Here is a 17,439-nt window from a genome sequence, read left to right as displayed (position 1 = left end):
CATCGTGGCCAGGCACAGTGGCTCATGCCTGTAATCCCAGCACTTTGGGAGGCTGAGGTGGGGAGATCACTTGAGGTCAGAAGTTCAAGACCAGGCTCACCAACATGGCAAAAACCCACCTCTACGAAAAATATAATTAGCCGGGTGTGGTGGCACACACCTGTAGTCCCAGCAATTTCGGAGGCTGAGGCATGAGAATCGCTTGAACCTCGGAGGCAGAGGATGCAATGAACCGGGATCGCACCACTGCACTCCAGCCTGGGCGACAGCGCGAGACTCTCTCAACAACAACAAAAAAACTGGAAGATCTCTTGAGCCCAGGAGTCCAAAGCTACAGTGTGCAAGGACGCTAGGATAGTGCCACTGCACTCCAGCCTGGGCAACAAAGTGACACCTCATTTCTAAGAAAAAAAAAAAAAAAAAAAAAAACTCAAGAAAAAAATTTCTTTTGATGCAAATATATCAAGAAATCCAAAACATCACTATGGCTGACATTTATTAGAGGCTTACAACTACAAAATGAAGTGATCGTGTGTATTATTATCTGAAGTGATTGTGTCTATTACCTGATGTCGTTTGATGATATCTTTCAATTTGTTAGCCAACTTCAGATCAATGTCTGGAGTGAGGTAGATGTTGGGTCTGGTCAAACAATTGTTCTGAGGATGAAAAGAACAGACTTTCAAATTCTCTTAGTTTTGAAATAATATCACATTATTTATGCAATATACAAACCACCCCCAGATAAACTTTTCTGCCACAAAAAATATCGAGAAGCATGACCTAAAGAAATTCAGCAACTTTTTCATTAAGATACCATACCAGATTGTGAGATTAATCTTCCTCCCCAATTTTACCCAAATTTACTTTAATGGTCTAATGTAGTGTTTTTAGCTACGGAAGGGGATTACAGTTAATTGGAAAAATAGCAATGGCAAGTGGCTCACGCCTGTAATCCCAACACGTTGGGAGGCCAAGATGGGCGGATCATGAGGTCAGGAGATCGAGACCATCCTGGCTAACACGGTGAAATCCTGTCTCTATTAAAAATACAAAAAAATCAGCCAGGCGTGGTGGTGGGCACCTGTAGTCCCAGCTACTCGGGAGGCTGAGGCAGGAGAATGACATGAACCCAGGAGGTGGAGCTTGCAGTGAGCCGAGATCGCGCCACTGAACTCCAGCCTGGGTGACAGAGCGAGATTCCATCTCAAAAAATAAATATATAAAATAAAATAAAATAAAATAAAATAAAATAAAATAAATAAAAATAGCAATGGCAAAACATGTATGTTAACTCCCCAAATCATGAAGAAAACTCTCACCTAACAAACAAAACATATCCAATTGTTTCCCTAGCTAAGAATCTGCGGGACAAACAACTTTCACATATTAAGTTAACAATAATATCTAACTGAATGTTTGCAGCTACCTCTCCCCAGGGAGGTTAATTTAGTGATCACCATAAATTATCAAACAATAAACATATTAGGAAACACAAATAAGGACATTAAGCATTCTCTTTTCCAGGTTATAATACATTTAGAGAAATAATATGTATATTTATGGTACAACCATGGAACAAATCCAAAGAAAATATTCAATCAAGTGAACACTAGGATGGAAGAGTGCTTATACTAAATAAAATGAAGCAGGCCGGACTCTGTGGTTCATGCCTGTGATCCCAGAACTTTGGGAGGCCAAGCAAGCAAATCGCTTGAATACATGAATTCGAGACCAGCCTGGCCAACATGGCAAAACCCCATTTCTACAAAAGATACAAAAAATTAGCCAGGTGTGATGGCGTGTGCCTGTAGTCCCAGCTACAGGGGAGGCTGAGGTGAGAGGATCACTTGAGCCCGAGAGTTCAAAGCTGCAGTGAGCCTAGCTCTGACTGCACCACTGCACTCCAGCCTGGGTGACAGAGTGAGACCCTGTCTCAAAGAAAATAAAAATAAAATAATAAAATAAAGACAACTCAAACAATACATTAGGTAAAATTAATGAAGAAAATTATCATAAATTATTTCACCATAAATTTTAATACTCTTAAAGACAAGATTAATCATAGCTCTAATCCCCAAACACCCATAAAAATAATAAAACAATACCCTTCAGAACATTTTCTTCCTTTGTTCTTTTGGCAATCCAATAAAGCCAATCTGTTTCTTTGTTTGTTTTTTGTTTTTGAGACGGAGTCTCGCTCCGTTGCCCAGGCTGGAGTGCAGGGGCGCAATCTCGGCTCACTACAAGCTCCGCCTCCCAGGTTCACACCATTCTCTTGCCTCAGCCACCTGAGTAGCTGGGACTACAGGTGCCCGCCACCACGCGCGGCTTTTTTTTTTTTTTTTTTTTTTTTTAGTAGAGACGGGGTTTCACCGTGTTAGCCAGGATGGTCTCAATCTCCTGACCTCGTGATCTGCCTGCCTTGGCCTCCCAAAGTGCTGGGATTACAGGCGTGAGCCACCACGCCTGGCCAGGCAATCTTAAAACTGAAAATATATTAAAGGCAAACTTTTTAAATAACCTAAGTTTCCAAGTTACCTGCACCAATGTTTTTTCAATGTTCATAAACATTTCCACATTACGATCCATTCGAGATGGGTTCTGTAGGTCAAACCTCCGCCTAAAAAAAAAGAAAAACCCTAGTTAATTTGTCTCCCAGCTTAAATACAAATGAAAACTTGGTTTTAGAATTCGATGCAAATGAGTTAGAAAGATTTGGAAATTAAAATAACTCTACAAAACGTGTGAGATATTCTCTCAGTAACATAAGAATACATAGTATCAACACCTTTATAAAAGAGATATTAAGATCCACCTCAGTGAAAATGAAGTATCAATTCCAGGATGTATCTATCTAATTTTCCTTAAATCTAAGACATCTTAACATCTTATAGAAAAGTAGTCCACAGATCCAGGCTGGGCGCAGTGGCTGACGCCTGTAATCCCAGCACTTTGGGAGGCCGAGGGGGGCAAATCAAGAGGTCAGGAGTTCAAGACCAGCCTGGCCAACATGGTGAAACCCCATCTCTACTAAAAATACAAAAATCAGCTGGGCATGGTGGTGCACACCTGTAATCCCAGCTACTCGGGAGGCTGAGGCAGGAGAATCGCTTGAACCCAAGAGGCGGAGGTTGCAGTGAGCCGGGATCACGCCATTGCACCATAGCCTGGTGACAGAGCAAGACTCCCTCTCAAAAAAAAAAAAAAAAAAAAAAAAAATCATTTGTTGAAATTCAGCAGTATCTGTGTTCTCTTACATAAAGGAAAGAAAGCATCTTGGGTATTTAATTCTGATACAGCTGTAAGACTTGTGATTTAAACAGACAAGGTTTCTCCAAATAAAATTTTTAACTGGCCACACTAGCAGTCAAGAGCAGAGATTATCCCTTAATCTGAAATCACTTGATAGCTGGGGGTATCCCAAACTCGCAAGTATGAATAACAAGTACTGTTTTCCTAAATGTGGTAAAATTGATCTACTTTACTTGAAACTCTTCTCCAATGGCTCTTTACATTAAGTTCCCAAGCATGTCACCTCCATTTGGTTAAATCTTTACAAAGTCTAATGCCTGTTTCTCCTTACTTTTTATTCAATACCTACTTTGTTTTTGCTCTGTTTTAGTTCTTTTAACACTAGCATCCAGGAGAGGAGTCGAGCTTAGTGACTGAAAGTAAGGATTGTGGAAAACTACATTAGTCTTGAGTAATTTGTTAACCCAAGGATCGACTGCTTCATAAATATAATAGCCTACTGTGGGTTTTTGTGAAGGTTAAATGAGGTATATATTAGAACAGTGCTTAAGTTTAATATAAAGTAACTGATCAATAAATGTTAGCTATAGTTATAATTTTTGTTTTTTGAGGCAGAGTCTCACTGTGTCACCCAGGCTGGAATGCTCTGGTGCCGTAAGAGCTCCCTGTAACCTTGAACTCCTGGGCTCAGGATACTCCCACCTCAACCTCAGCCTTGAGTAGCTGGGTCCATAGGCACCAGCCATCACGCTCAGGTAACTGTTTTTTATTTTTATTTTTGTAAAGCCAAAGGTCTCACTATGTTGGTCCAGATTGGCCTCAAATTCCTGAGCTCAAGCAATCCTCCCACCTCAGCCTCCCAAAGCGCTGACATTACAGGGGTGAGCCAACACGCCTGGCCCAGTTATGATTTTCTTAATCACGCCGGGCGTGATGGCTCATGCTTGTGATCCCAGCACTTTGGGAGGCCGAGGCAGGAGGATCACGAGGTCAGGAGATCGAGACCATGGTGAAACCCCGTCTCTACTAAAAATACAAAAAATTAGCCGGGCGTGGTGGCGGGCGCCTGTAGTCCCAGCTACTCGGAGAGGCTGAGGCAGGAGAATGGCGTGAACCCGGGAGGCGGAGCTTGCAGTGAGCCGAGATCGCGCCACTGCACTCCAGCCTGGGCGACAGAGCAAGACTCCGTCTCAAAAAAAAAAAAAAAATTTTTTTTTCTTTATCATTACCAGGTACTACCTAGCATTAGGCAGTCTGAGTCCAGAGCTCATACTCTTAAATCACATGTCATGCTATTTTATTCTGGAGATGCTCCCCACACTTCCAATCTTTCTTTTTAAACTCTATAGCCTTTCCAAGATGTTACTATCCATTCAATGGGCCTGACACTCACTTCCAGAACCAGTCCCCAAGTCACTTGCTCTATAAAGCTAAGCCTATCTTCTTTCATGTTGTCGTTGTTTTAAATGGCATCCCACTCTATTGCCCAGGCTGGAGTGCAGTGGTGTGAACTCGATTCACCACAACCACTGCTTCCTGGATTCAAGCGATTCTCCTGCCTCAGCCTCCTGATTAGCTGGGATTACAGGTGTGCTCCACGACACCCAGTTATTTAATAAGTAGAAACACGGTTTCACCATGTTGGCCAGGCTGGACTCAAACTCCTGACCTCATGTGATTGCACGCCTCAGTCTCTCAAAGAGCTGGGATTACAGATTACAGATGTGAGCCACCACGCCCGGCCATCTTTTTTTTTTTTTTTAAAGACAGACTCTCGCCCTGTCGTCCAGACTGGAGTGCAATGGGGCGATCTCAGCTCACTGCAACCTCCACCTTCTGAATTCAAGCAATTCTCCTGCCTCAGCCTCCCGAGTAGCTGGGATTACAGGCGCACACCACCACGCCCAGCTAATCTTTTGTATCTTTAGTAGAGATGGGGTTTCACCATATTGGCCAGGCTGATCTCGAACTCCTGACCTCAAGATCCACCCACCTCGGCCTCCCAAAGCGCTGGGATTACAGGTGTGAGCCACTGCGCCTGGCCCACATCCGGCTAATTTTTGTATTTTTAGTAGAAATGGAGTTTCACCATGTGGGCCAGGTGGGTCTCAAACTCCTGACCTCATGATCCACCCACCTCGGCCTCCCAAAGCGCTGGGATTATAGGCATGAGCCAGTGCGCCGGCCTTTCATGTTCTTAATACATCCTGTGCACAGTGCTGATACAGCCCCATCAAAGACCTATCTTGTTAGTGAGACATCTCATTAGATACCTTGAGGACAATGGCCAGGTTTTTAAAACTTTTCCTTTACAGCCCTACTGGCTAGAAGAATGTGTAGCTTTATAGAGCAAACTATAAACTGCACTCCAGCCTGGGCGACAGAGTGAGACTCTGACCCAAAAAAAAAAAAAAAAAAAAACCTACAATCTAATTTTCAAAATTAGAATATTGTGACTTTGTAAAGTTGTAATGAAATGACCCTAGGCAGTGAACATCAATGTCTGCCCATTACACACATAAACAACCAGATATTATATACCTCCAGATAGAAGAATAAAACATTATCTATGATTATTATTGTTGCCAAAAAAAGATAAGGAACCAAATCAGACTAAGCCTCTACCACCAGTTTACAAGAAATTTAGAAGACCATGTTAAATGATAAACTGGAGGCATACAGGCAAAATCTAATAAAACATGGGCAATCCTACGACACAACTGTTTCAGTAGAGCGAGAGGTACTTGTGAGGAAAAGACATGGAAGAGATAGAAAACTTTATCTTTTTCGAAGAGAGTTAGTCACATTAACCAAAGGCAATGTCTGCACTGCACCTTGTTTGAATATTAATTCAAATAAGATATAAAAATCATTTATGAGATAAGGGAAATTTGAACACTCAGCGATTTAATATTAAAAATTATTGTTAATTTTCATATCTGTAATAATGGTAGTGTTATAATACTTTCTAAAATCCTATTTTAGAAATAAATACATGGCAAAATATCTAAATTTGACCCTTAAACAACATAGGCTGGAAATGAGCAGGTCGACTCATATGTGGATTTTCTTCTACCTCTACCACCCAAGAAAGCAAGAACAGCCTTTCTCTTTCCTCCTACTCCTCCAACTACTCAACGTGAAGACAAGGATGAAGATCTTTATGATACACTTCCATTTAATGAATAACAAATATATTTTCCTTTCCTTATTCTTCAATTCTTCACCCCTCATTCTTCATACTTGTATACCTGTTTTCAGAGCTCTAATTGCCTCCAGGATATCTATTTACTTTATTATTATTTTTAAAAATACAGATGGGGTCTTGCTATGTTGCCCAGGTTAGTCTTGAACTCCTGGACTTAAATGATTCTTCTGCCTCAGCCTCCCAAAGTGCTGGGATTATAGGTGTGAGCTACTACACCTGGCCCCACTAGGATGTTTGCCACCCTTTTGGGGTACGGCATACTGGACCATCCTGTGCGGATGGTCTCCAGGGTATCATAGCTTGCTGTCATCGTACAAAGCTCCTTATTTGAGGTCAGCTTTTGTCACTTCCCCACAAAACTGTTTGGCTCTATTGTTGTCTTGCCTTTGGCTCAGTGCATTTTTGTTTTTCCTTTTAGAAGTTTGCTTCTGATGCCCTTTTACAGGCATGAGCCACCACACCGGCCTAATGATTATAGTTCTAATTTGCATTCCTCTTTCGGGTTGAAGCTTGAACATCTTTCTGTATTATTTGAAAGCAAAACTTAATATAAACATTCTCGAGATAGGGTTCCAGCCTGCTGGGTGACAGAGTAAGACTCCGTCTCAAAAAAGAAAAAAAAAACATGTAACAATCTCTTTAGAACTGTAGGAAAAAATAAATAACGTCCTAATCTCTGGGCATGTGAGCACTAACAGTCAATTCTCTACTACTTAATTGAAATTGAACTTGGTATTTAATCTCTCCTTTGGGAGATCCGTTTGGATTTCCATGAATAGGTCAAACTTGTTATCCTTCAGTTACATATAACTATACTTCAACTCTATACAAAGTTTTATCCTTCAGGAGAAAAACCATAAATAAGACACTCACTGATTTTGCCTATTTAGAAACATACAGAAAGATCAAACTTAACATTTCAATTCTGTAATCTCTCTTTTTGTTTTTGACACAGAGTCTCTGTCACCCAGGCTGGAGTGCAGTGGTGCGATCTCGGTTCACTGCAGCCTCTACATCCTGGGCTCAAGTGATCCTCCCACCTCAGCCTCCCGAGTAGCTGGGACTATAGGCATGCGCCACCACACCCAGCTAATTTTCCTATTTTTTGTAGAGGCTGAGTTTTTCCACATTGCCTGGGCTGGGTTCAAACTACTGGGCTCAAGCAATCCGCCGACCTCAGCCTCCCAAAGTGCTGGGATTACAGGCAGGAGCTACCACAGCTGGCCAATTCTGTAATATTAATCTGTACAGTCTCTTCACAAATATGCTAGTAATTACCACGTATTCCCATTCAACCTCATATGCATGACATTAGAGCTTCGTGTCATTAGAGACTAAAACAAAGACTACTAAAAAGTCAGTAAGAAAGCAGAACCACAATGAAATAAGAAGAAAATAGTGCTTGCCATAATAACAAAACCAGCAAACTTTGGACCTGAAGCTAGAAATGCAACCTAGACTGTGAGGTTCAATTAAAGAACACAGTCAAAGTTCTGAGAGGCATGTTAGGCATGGGGCAAGTCGGGGCATGGTCAGAATGACAGGTCAGTATTCAGATACCCAAACAGAGTGGGGAGTTACTAAAATATGCACTCACTTCAAGTGTGTAAGGCACAAGAGATGAGAGAAGGTGCACACTGAAACTGGATACATAACTATACCTGAAAGGAAATAATTCTGGCACAATCTGCACAAAAGACTTGGAAAAATCCTTATTCCTGACAATGCTAACCCTATCCTTTACGTCTTTTTTAGTCCCACTTTTAATTTTAAGAAAACTGTATTACATATTTTTTTTTTTTTTTGAGACAAGCCACCACACCCGGCCTGTATTACACATATCTTTCTAAACTACTGCAAGTGATTTCAGATAAAAATATTTCACTGTGGCCAGGCACGGTGACTCATGCCTGTAATCCAGCACTTTGGGAGGCCGAGTTTGGCGGATCACCTGAGGTCAGGAGTTCCAGACCAGCCTGGCCAACATGGAGAAACCTGGTCTCTACTAAAAATACAAAAATTAGCCATGTGTGGTGGCAGGCGCCTGTAATCCCAGCTACTCAGGAGGGTGAGGCAGGAGAATCGCCTGAACCTGGGAGGTAGAGATTGCAGTGAGCCGAGATTACACCACTGCCCTCCGGCCTGGGTGACAGAGCGAGACTCTGTTTAAAAAAAAAAAAAAAAAAAATTTCATTTTGCAGAAACTACAAACACAAAGCAAGTTCCACAATAGGGGACCTACGAAAAATCATATCACTTTGGTATTCTATCCTCAAGTGTCCAGGTTAGGACTTGTGACTGAAGCTGAACAAGAACCAAGGACAGAAAAGAGTTCCAACTGGGAACCCAGAGTCAACAGCAGGGTACAAACCATCTCTATGAGTACAGAGACATGCCATTGGTCCTAGATCAGGGAATACCATCGTGAGAGGTCCAACATCAGAGCTAGACACAGAACTGGAAAACAGAGAGCTACCTCTGATAACAAAAACAAAAAAGTCTCATGCTCTTTTAGTCAGTATCTTTTTTTTTTGGAGACAGCCCAGGCAGGAATGCAGTGGTGCAATCTCAGCTCACTGCAACCTTCGTCTTCCGGGTTCAAGCAACTCTCCTGTCTCAGCCTCCTGAGTACCTGGGATTACAAGTGCCCGCCACCAAGTCTGGCTAATTTTCTTTGTATTTTTAGTAGAGACGGGGTTTCGCCATGATGGCCAGTCTGGACTCGAACTCCTGACCTCAGGTGATCCAAATCAGTATCTATTAAACACCATCCATATATAAAAAGTTTCAGTAAATACACATGTAAGTTTATATCTCCTACTATTTACTATATAAATAATTTATTTAATTACACACTTGTCCTTATTGTTGATCTAAATATTTATTTGCACTTCCCAGCCATAATGTATTGGGTTAGCTTAACTTTTAAAGTAAAATATATAAATTACATGTGTATTCTCCTGGAAAGATGCTAAGGTTATAAACTGTGCACAGCTAACTCAACTGAAAATACCAAACAATTTCAGGACAATATACTCCACTCCCCCAACCCTACCCTGTGAAGTATGTCTCTGACAACCCCACAGCTCAGGACATCACTAGTCCCAGTAACTGATGGAAACTCCAGAGTTCAAGAGAAAAAAAAGAAACAGTACTGAGAGAGACAGCTAGAAAAGAGGAAAAGACTGAAGGGAGCAAAATGGCAGGAACACCTGCAGGGATTCTCACTGACCTAGGCAAAGATCTGTATTTCTCCTTTTATCCCTGTCCTGAGGATAGCAAAATGGAATACTCTTGAAGACCTAGATAATTTGATCTCTTAAAACTGCTATCTGGCCAGGCACGGTGGCTCACACCTGTAATCCTAGCACCTTGGAAGGCCAAGGCAGGTGGATCACCTGAGGTCAGGAGTTCGAGACCAACCTGGCCAACATGGTGAACCCCCATCTCTACTAAAAATGCAAAAATTAGCTGGGCGTGTGGTGGCAGGTGCCTGTAATCCCAGTTACTCAGGAGGCTGAGGCAGGAGAATCACTCAAAGGTTGCAGTGAGCTGAGATCGTGCCACTTCACTCCAGCCTGGGCGAAAAAGCGCAACTAAGTCTCAAAAAAACAAAACAAACAAACAAAAATACTATCTATCCACTTCAAATATAATGTATGAGTTCATTATACACACTTACACATTTCATGGCAAGCCTACCTTCCAATTTGCTAACAATGTACACCTGTTACTATAAAAATCAAATATAAGAAATCACTTGCCTAGGCCGGGCGCGGTGGCTCACGCCTGTAATCCCAGCACTTTGGGAGGCCCAGGAGGGCGGATCATGAGGTCAGGAGATCGAGATCATCCTGGCTAACCCGTCTCTACTAAAAATACAAAAAATTAGCCGGGGGTGGTTGCAGGCACCAGTAGTCCCAGCTACTCCGGAGGCTGAGCCCAGAGAATGGCCTGAACCCGGGAGGCGGAGCTTGCAGTGAGCGGAGATCATGCCACTGCACTCCAGCCTGGGCAACAGAGCAAGCCTCCATCTCAAAAAAAAAAAAAAAACAGAAATCACTTGCCTAATACGTGGTTGTGGCTGGGTGCGGTGGCTCACGCCTGTAATCTCAACACTTTGGGAGGCTGAGGTGGGTGGAGTGCTTGAGACCAGGAGTTTGAGACCAGCCTGACCAACATGACAAAACTCTATTTCTACTAAAAATAGAAAAATTAGCCAGGCATGGTGGTGCAGGCCTATAGTCCCAGCTACTCAGGAGGCTGGGGCATAAGAATTGCTTGAATCTGAGGCGGAGGATGCAGTGACCTGAGACTGCACCACTGCACTTCTAGCCTTGCCAACAGCCTTGGTTAGTCTTATTTTTAAGACCCTGTCTCAGAAATAAATACATAAATACGTGGTTGCTTGATATTTTTCTTGGATGTAGGAACAAGGTAAATTAGGGCTCTTGGTAAAACACATTAATCATAATGTGCTTACAGGATTTTCTAACACAAGGAAACAGGACTTAAAAGTAAATAACTTAAGATCAAAACATGCAAACAAATACAAAAACTTACCATCCCTGTTCATTTTTATACTTGTAAGCAGCCCCAAGAATGTGACATAAGGTGCCTCCAGCTTTGAAATCCATGAAACACTTTGCCTAAAAATGATACAAATTACACATGAGAAAAATAAAGCTTCTGACAAAATTACTCATGTCTGAATTCTAAGTTTTATAATTTCAAAGATATAAACAAATACTAATTAAACAACCTCCTTAAACATCTTCTTGAATAAACTGAGGAATCAATACATTTTTCTAAAAGTAGATTAGGCTGGGCATGGTGGCTCATGCCTGTAATCCCAACACTCTGGGAGCGTAAGGCAGGAGGATCACTTGAGCCCAGGAGTTCAAGACCAGTCTGGGCAACATAGGGAGATCCAGTCTCGAGAAAAAAATTTAAAAATTAGCTGTGCACTGTAGCTAATCCTATCCAGGAGGCTGAGGTGGGAGGATCACTTCAGCCTGAGAGGTTGAGCATGCAGCGAGCCCTGATCACCCTACTGCACTCTAGCCTGGATGACAGAGTGAGATGCTGTCTCAAGAAAAATGAAATGAAATAAAATAAACTGAATTGAAACTACTTTCTTGTAGCCAGTACAGTGGTTCACACCTATAGTCGCAGCTACTTGGGAGGCTGAGATGAAAGAATCACTTGAGCACAGGAATTCAAAACCAGCCTGGACAATACAGCAAGACCCCATGCCCCTCCCCAAAAGAATTCCTTTTAAATTCCATAAACATATTATAATTTGAGTAAATAGTTTGTCAAAAGAAAGATTTTAAAAAGCTAAATCTAGGCCAGGAGCAGAGGCTCACATCCGTCTTTTTTTTTTTTTTTTAAGATAGAGTTTCACTTTTGTTGCCCAGGCTGGAATGCAATGGTGCTATCTCGGCTCACTGCAACCTCCGCCTTCCAGGTTCAAGTGATTCTCCTGCCTCAGCCTCCTAAGTAGCTGGGATTACAGGCATGCATGACCATGCCTGGCTAATTTTGCATTTTTAGTAGAGACAGGGTTTCTCTATGTTGGCCAGGCTGGTCTCGAACTCCCGACCTCAGGTGATCTGCTCGCCTCAGCCTCCCAAAGTGCTGTGATTACAGGCATGAGCCATCGCGCCTGGCTACACACCAGTAATTCTAACATTTTCAGACACCAAGGTGAAAGAATCACTTAAGCCCAGGAGTCTGAGACCAGCTTGGGCAACACAGTGAGATCCCACCTCTACAAAAAATTTAAAAATTAGGCCAGGTGCAGGAGTGGCTTACACCTGTAATCCCAGCATTTGGCAGGCCGAGGCGGGCAGATGGCTTGAGCACAGGAGTTCAAGACCAGCCTGGGCAACATGGTGAAACCCCATCTCAACAAAAAATGCAAAAGAAATTAGCCAGGCATAGGGGGGGTGTGCCTGTAGTCCCAGCTACTGGGAGGCTGAGGTAGGAGGATGGCTTGAACCTGGGAGGCAAAGGTTGCAGTGAGCTGAGACCACACCACTATACTCCAGCCTGGGCAACAAAGCCAGAACTTGTCTCAAAAAAATATAAATATAAATATAAATATAAATATAAATATTAGCCAGGCATGGTGGCACATGCTTGTAGTCCCACCTACTCAGGAGGCTGAGGTGGGAGGATTGCATGAACATGGGAAGTCAAGCTGTAGTGAACTGTGATGGTGACAAATCCAGCCTGGGTGACAGAGTGTGACCTTATCTCAAAAAAAAAATTTTTTTTATAAAAAAATCAAAATGGTTCCAAAGAAAATGCCTGTAACCCCAGTACTCTGGCTGAGAAAGACAGCAGGGAGGAAGGGAGGGCTGCTTGAAGCCAGGAGTTTGAGGCCAGCTTGGGCAAGGAAGTGAAACTTTGTCACAAAGAAACAAAAGAAAAAAAGAAACATAAGGATAGCAGACTTTTTCGCCTTATAAATTCTTGACTATAAATATACAAAAATTAGGCCGGGTGTGGTGGCTCACGCCTGTAATCCCAGCACTTTGGAAGGCCAAAGTGGGTGGATCATGTGAGGTGAGGAGTTTGCCACCAGCATGGCCAACATGGTGAAGCCCCATCTCTACTAAAAATACAAAAATAAGTCAGGCATGGTGGCAGGCGCATGTAATCCCAGATACTCGGGAGGCTGAGGCAGGAGAATCGCTTGAACCCGGGAGGCAGAGGTTGCCAAGATCACGCCCTGCACTCCAGCCTGGGCAACACAGTGAGACTGTCTCAACACAAAAATAAAAATAAAAAACATAAATTATGCAAAAATTGTAAGTGCACACTTTTATTATACTTTATCTTTTTGAGACAGGGTCTCACTGTGTTGCTCAGGCTGGAGTACAGCAGGGTGATCATGGCTCACTGTAGCCTCTGCCTCCTGGGTTCAAGGAATTCTCACATCTCAGCCTCCCAAGTAGTTGGGATTACAAGCAAGTGCCAACACGCCTGGCTAATTTTGTTTTTTTTGCATATTTAAAAGACAAACTTTTGCCATATTGGCCAAGCTGATCTGAAACTCTTGATCTCAAGTGATCCACCCACCTCAGCCTCCCAAAGTGCTAGGATTACAGGCATGAGCCACCGCACCTGGCCTATAATGACCATAAAAATGTGGTGTAACTATATAAAACTATAACTAATAGCTAAAATCTATGCCACAATTCAAGGCATCTGTGCTTTACAGATTAAAAATATAGCTCAAATTAAATGAAATGGTGAATAATTTCCACATTATGAAGGTAAAAACAATATAAACTGAGCATCAAATAGGCTAAATAAGATGAAGTGTTATTAGAAACACCCATGCATTTTTTTCTCTAAAAACTATTACTACGAAATAATACACTGGAAAGAACTACATAGGTAGCAAACATTAAAAAGAGAGACAAAAAACAGAATGGTGGTTGCCAAGGAAAGAGGGACAAGGAATGAAAGTTACTGTTTTTTTTTTTTTTTTTTTTGAGATGGAGTCTTGCTCTGTCGCCCAGGCTGGAGTGCAGTGGCGCAATCTCGGCTCACTGCAAGCTCTGCCTCCCGGGTTCACGCCATTCTCCTGCCTCAGCCTCTCCGAGCAGCTGGGACTACAGGCGCCCGCCACCATGCCCGGCTAATTTTTTGTATTTTTAGTAGAGACGGGGTTTCACCATGGTCTCGATCTCCTGACCTCGTGATCCGCCCGCCTCGGCCTCCCAAAGTGCTGGGATTACAAGCATGAGCCACCACGCCCGGCCGAAAGTTACTGTTTAATAGATACAGAAGTGAGCATAGTTTCTCCATCCCATAATCCCAAACCTTTGGGAGGCTGAGGCAGGAGGATCACCTGGGCCCAAGAGTAGAAGACCAACCTGGACAACACAGTGAGACCTCATCTGTTTAAAAAAAAAAATAGTAATAAAAATAAAAAGTATCCTGTAATCTCAGCACATTGGAAGGCCGAGTTGGGTGGATCACTTGCGGTCAGAAGTTTGGGACAAGCCTGGCCAACATGGTGAAATCCCATCTCTACCAAAAAATACAAAAATTAGCTGGGCGTGGTGGCACGCACCTGTAGTCCCAGCTACTTGGGAGGCGAAGGTGGGACAATCACTTGAACCTGGGAGGCGGAGGTTGAAGTGAGCTGATGTCATGCCACTGTAACAGAGTGAGACCCTATCTCAAACAACAAATAAAAATCATTTAAATGGCATATTTTGTTACAGATATTCTAACATAATTAAATATAAATAAACTTTTAAAAATAAATAGGTCAGGCACAGTGGCTCATGCCTATAAAACCAGCACTTTGGGAGGCCAACGAGGCAGGATCACATAAGACCAGGAGTTCAAGACCATCCTGGGCAACATAGCAAAACCTCATTTATAAAATAAATTATAAAACAAAAATGAGCCGTATATAGTGGCACATGCCTGCGGTCGCAGCAACTCAGGAGGCTCAGGTAAATGGACTGCTTGAGCCTGGGAAGTTGAGGCTATACTGAGCTGTGACCACATCACTGCACTCCAGCCTCGATAACAAAGTGAGACCCTCTAAATAATTACACACACACACACACACACACACACACACACACACACACACACACACAGGGCGGGGGGACGGCGGGGAGAGGAATAGAGGGAGGGGGCAGGCAAATAAAAAAGGTGGCTCACGCCTATAATCCGAGCACTTTGGGAGGCCGAGGCGGGCGGATCACGAGGTCAGGAGATCGAGACCATCCTGGCTAACATGGTGAAACCCCGTCTCTACTAAAAATACAGAAACTTAGCCAGGCGTGGTGGCAGCCCAATGGCTTATGCCTGTAATCCCAGCATTTTGGGAAGCGGGTGGATCACCTGAGGTCAGAAATTCAAGACCAGCCTGGCCAACATGGTGAAACCCAGTCTCTACTAAAAATACAAAAATTAAGGCTGGGCACATTGGCTCACATCTGTAACCCCAGCACTTTGGGAGGCTGAGGCGGGTGGATCACCTGAGGTCAGGAGTTCAAGACCAGCCTGATGAACAGGGAGAAACCCCATCTCTACTAAAAAAAACAAAAATTTGGCTGGGCATGGTGGCACATACCTGTAATCCCAGCTAGTTGGGAGGCTGAGGCAGGAGAAGTTACTGAACCCAGGAGGCAGAGGTTACAGTGAGCCGAGATCACACCATTGCGCTCCAGCCTGGGCAACAAGAGAGAAACTCCGTCTCAAAAAAAAAAAAAAAAAAAAAATTAGCTGGGCATGGTGGCAGACGCCTGTAATCCCAGCTACTTGGGAGGCTGAGGTGGAAGAAGCACTTAAGCCTGGGAGGCAGAGGTTGCAGTGAGCTGAAATCACGTCATTGCGCTCCAGCCTGGGCAACAAGAGCAAAACTCCGTCTCAAAAAAAAAAAAAAAAAAAATTTAAGAAGAATCATTAAGATCCCTTAGAGCTCTTCCAAATTAAGCTGACACACTCTCCAAGTCAATCTGGTTATCCTGTGCTTTTTAAATATGCAGCTTTTCTGACCTCCTACTGTTCTGGCCAACTCTATACCCAACACATCCAAATTGCTACATTATAATGTCCTTAAAAAAAAAAAAAAAAGTACATTTGGGTGCAATTCTTATCCACTGATAACATTTTATCTTTGAAAATGCATGAGTGAGGCCGGTTGCGGTGGCTCACACCTATAATCCCAGCACTTTGGGAGGCCGAGGCGGGCGGATCACGAGGTCAGGAGATCGAGACCATCCTGGCTAACATGGTGAAACCCCGTCTCTACTAAAAATACAAAAACTTAGCCGGGCATGGTGGCAGGCACCTGTAGTCCCAGCTACTCAGGAGGCTGAGGCAGGAGAATGGCATGAACCCGGGAGGCGGAGCTTGCAGTGAGCCAAGATCGTGCCACTGCACTCCAGCCTGGGCGACAGAGTGAGTCCATCTCAAAAAAAAAAAAAAAAAAAAAAAAAAAGAAAATGCACGAGTCATTATAATTCTGTAGTGCTGACATCTTAAAATAGACTAATGTAGGCTGGGAGCGGTGGCTCACGCCAATAATCCTAACACTTTGGGAGGCCAAGGTGGACAGATCACAAGGTCAAGAGATCAAGACCATCCTGGCCAACATGGTGAAACCACGTCTACTAAAAATACAAAAATTAGCTGGGTGTGGTGGCGCACGCCTGTAGTCCCAGCTACTTGGGAGGCTGAGGCAGGAGAATCACTTGAACCCGAGAGGCAGAGGATGCAGTGAGCCGGGATCACGCCAGGGCACTCCAGCCTGGTGACAGAACAAAACTCCATCTCAAAAATAAATAAATAAATAGACTAATGTAATAGGTGGGTATCTACTACAGTAGAATGAGACTTACTTCTCCTACAGAAAGCCTTCCCTAAATCCCCAGATTGGTCTCAAATGTTCTCCTCAAACCATGCATGTAATCACTATTGCACTTCAGCATAATACTGACATGACTGATTCATATATTTTATGTGAAATATGAATTCCTTCTGGACAAGAACGGTGCTTATTCAAATCTATCACCAACATTCAGCAATGTGCCACTTGACAACACAGGTAATCTAAATTTTCTCAACGGTTCAACTATATTGACACCACTTAAAATTGGAGATCCACGCTACTCAGAAATATATACTAAGCAGGCCATAACAATAAAACATCTATATAAATAACTTAAGGTCAATTTCTCAACAGATATTAAATTTGAAAAATGAAATCATTACCAAATATATGCTTAAGACAAAGTAACTTTTTTTTTTTTTTTTTTTTTTGAGCCAGAGTCTCACCTTGTCACCCAGGCTGGAGTGCAGTGGCGCAATCTCGGCTCACTGCAGCCTCCGCCTCCCAGGTTCAAGTGATTGTCCTGCCTCAGCCTCCTGAATAGCTGGGATTACAGACATGTGCCACCATGCCAGGCTTATTTTTATATTTTTAATAGAGACAG

At 43.0% G+C, this 17,439-nt stretch overlaps 1 protein-coding gene across 6 annotated transcripts in view; it reads right to left on the bottom strand.

The window, feature by feature from the left end:
• SMARCC1 (SWI/SNF related, matrix associated, actin dependent regulator of chromatin subfamily c member 1) overlaps positions 1–17,439 on the bottom strand; it is a 203,364-nt gene that overhangs the window by 153,134 nt on the left and 32,791 nt on the right. For all 6 annotated transcript variants that reach the window (XM_055279147.2, XM_063609526.1, XM_063609529.1 and 3 more), the window contains 3 exons: positions 11,027–11,112; positions 2,542–2,623; positions 567–659 (listed from right to left, as the gene is read on the bottom strand). In XM_055279147.2, coding sequence (XP_055135122.1) covers positions 567–659; positions 2,542–2,623; positions 11,027–11,112 — 261 coding nt within the window. The remainder of the gene's footprint in view (positions 1–566; positions 660–2,541; positions 2,624–11,026; positions 11,113–17,439) is intronic.

This window comes from Symphalangus syndactylus, chromosome 1, assembly GCF_028878055.3.
Source record: "Symphalangus syndactylus isolate Jambi chromosome 1, NHGRI_mSymSyn1-v2.1_pri, whole genome shotgun sequence".
In the NCBI taxonomy this organism is placed as follows: Eukaryota; Metazoa; Chordata; class Mammalia; order Primates; family Hylobatidae; genus Symphalangus; species Symphalangus syndactylus.
This window is presented reverse-complemented; position numbering and strand designations above follow the sequence as displayed.